We start from the raw sequence: 1,359 nt of genomic DNA, 5'->3' as shown, positions 1-1,359 counted from the left end.
ATCTCCTGCCAGGTGGCCTCTAATGATTCTCTCTACCATCTCCAAAAGGTGTGGCTTAGAGTAGGTCATGGGTCCCTGTCAAGGTCTGTCTTGGCTGCTGTAATGGACACATTACTTGCTCAGAATGCCACAAAGCACATCTGTCAGCCAGGGCCGGGGTAGGGGAGTCGGGGGCGGGGGGGGGGCGACAAGGCAGAATCTGTTCCTCGCCTTCACTTAACACAGAGGGGAGAGGGTTAGAAACCCCAGAGCTTCAAGACTTGGAGAGCTCTGTTCAGCTCCAGCTGAGCTCAGAGAATACCGCACCCACACCTTCAGATTATCGGCCTGCCTTGCCTCCTTCCAGCTCCCACCCGGACTCCAAGTGGGAAAGAAGGAAAAGCGAACAGAGCCGAGGCACTCCCCTCCTTCTCCCTCTCCCTATACCAGTGGGAGAGACGCCGCCTCTAGGCCTCAGCGTGTCTCCCCGGGCAAATGTACAAGCCAGACAGGTATACACCGGGAGCCGACGCCAGTGGGAATGGTCTCTCCCAGGCCAGCCTCCGTGCACGGCCCTCCCCCTTCCATCCCCTCCGCGCCGGCAGCGATGACATCATTCTTCCCTGACTCCCGGACCGCGGGCAGGATCGGAGCCCAGCAAGGACTCCCAGCACGTAGGCCTAGGATGCTCCGGGCTCTTCCGAACCGGTGGGCACAGGCGGCTCCTGTGCGGCCCCGCCCCCTCTCCCGCCGGTTCCGAGCTCTCTCATCTGAGCCCCGGATTCTCCATCTCGCCGCCGTGCTCTCTTCTTCCCGGCTCCTGCATCCCCAGCCTAGATTGCGTGCACTCTCGTCCGGAGAAGAACCGAATTCCCGGGGCCTGCATGGACACCGTCCCCCTACCGGTCCTCGGCCCGGGCCCCGCGTTCCCACCCATTGCCAGTGAACTGTCGGGCAGGCCCCTCCTCCTCTACAAACCTATTCGCGTCCCTCAGGCTGACTGCTCCTGGCCCCCTCCCCCGCTCTGAGCATCACAGGCCTCTAGGTCTAAACGCCTCCCTACCTCCCATCCTCGCCCCCTGAGCCTGCCGCCGGCGGTGCCCCGTGACAGTTCCCTTCCTTTCCCCGCTATGGGCCTCCACTAACGTTGTGCACCACTGTGCCCCTGCTCGGTTCCATCCGACGGCGCTCCGCGTAGCTCCCTCGGCCTGCCTCCGCTGACAGTGCTCTCCGCCCTTACAGGCCCCTTTGCTGTCATCCCACATGTTCTCCCACGGTTTTCTCGTCCTACAAGTCCCCCTCCCCCAGCGATGTGTTTTCTTGGCTCTCTACCCCATCCGAGGCGTCCCCACAGTCCCCAAGGCTTGACTCCCTCCCTCC

General features: G+C 62.8%; 1 protein-coding gene across 1 annotated transcript in view; it reads right to left on the bottom strand.

Moving 5' to 3' along the window:
• The window catches only part of FAM219A (family with sequence similarity 219, member A), a 61,398-nt gene extending 60,154 nt beyond the window's left edge, over positions 1–1,244 (bottom strand). The window contains exons 1-2 of the mRNA XM_010840176.1: positions 1,043–1,244; positions 500–812 (exon numbers count right to left, since the gene is read on the bottom strand). Coding sequence (XP_010838478.1) covers positions 500–812; positions 1,043–1,244 — 515 coding nt within the window. The remainder of the gene's footprint in view (positions 1–499; positions 813–1,042) is intronic.
• Positions 1,245–1,359: the final 115 nt, after the last annotated feature.

This window comes from Bison bison, unplaced genomic scaffold, assembly GCF_000754665.1.
Source record: "Bison bison bison isolate TAMUID 2011002044 unplaced genomic scaffold, Bison_UMD1.0 scf7180017864141, whole genome shotgun sequence".
Classification (NCBI taxonomy): Eukaryota; Metazoa; Chordata; class Mammalia; order Artiodactyla; family Bovidae; genus Bison; species Bison bison.
This window is presented reverse-complemented; position numbering and strand designations above follow the sequence as displayed.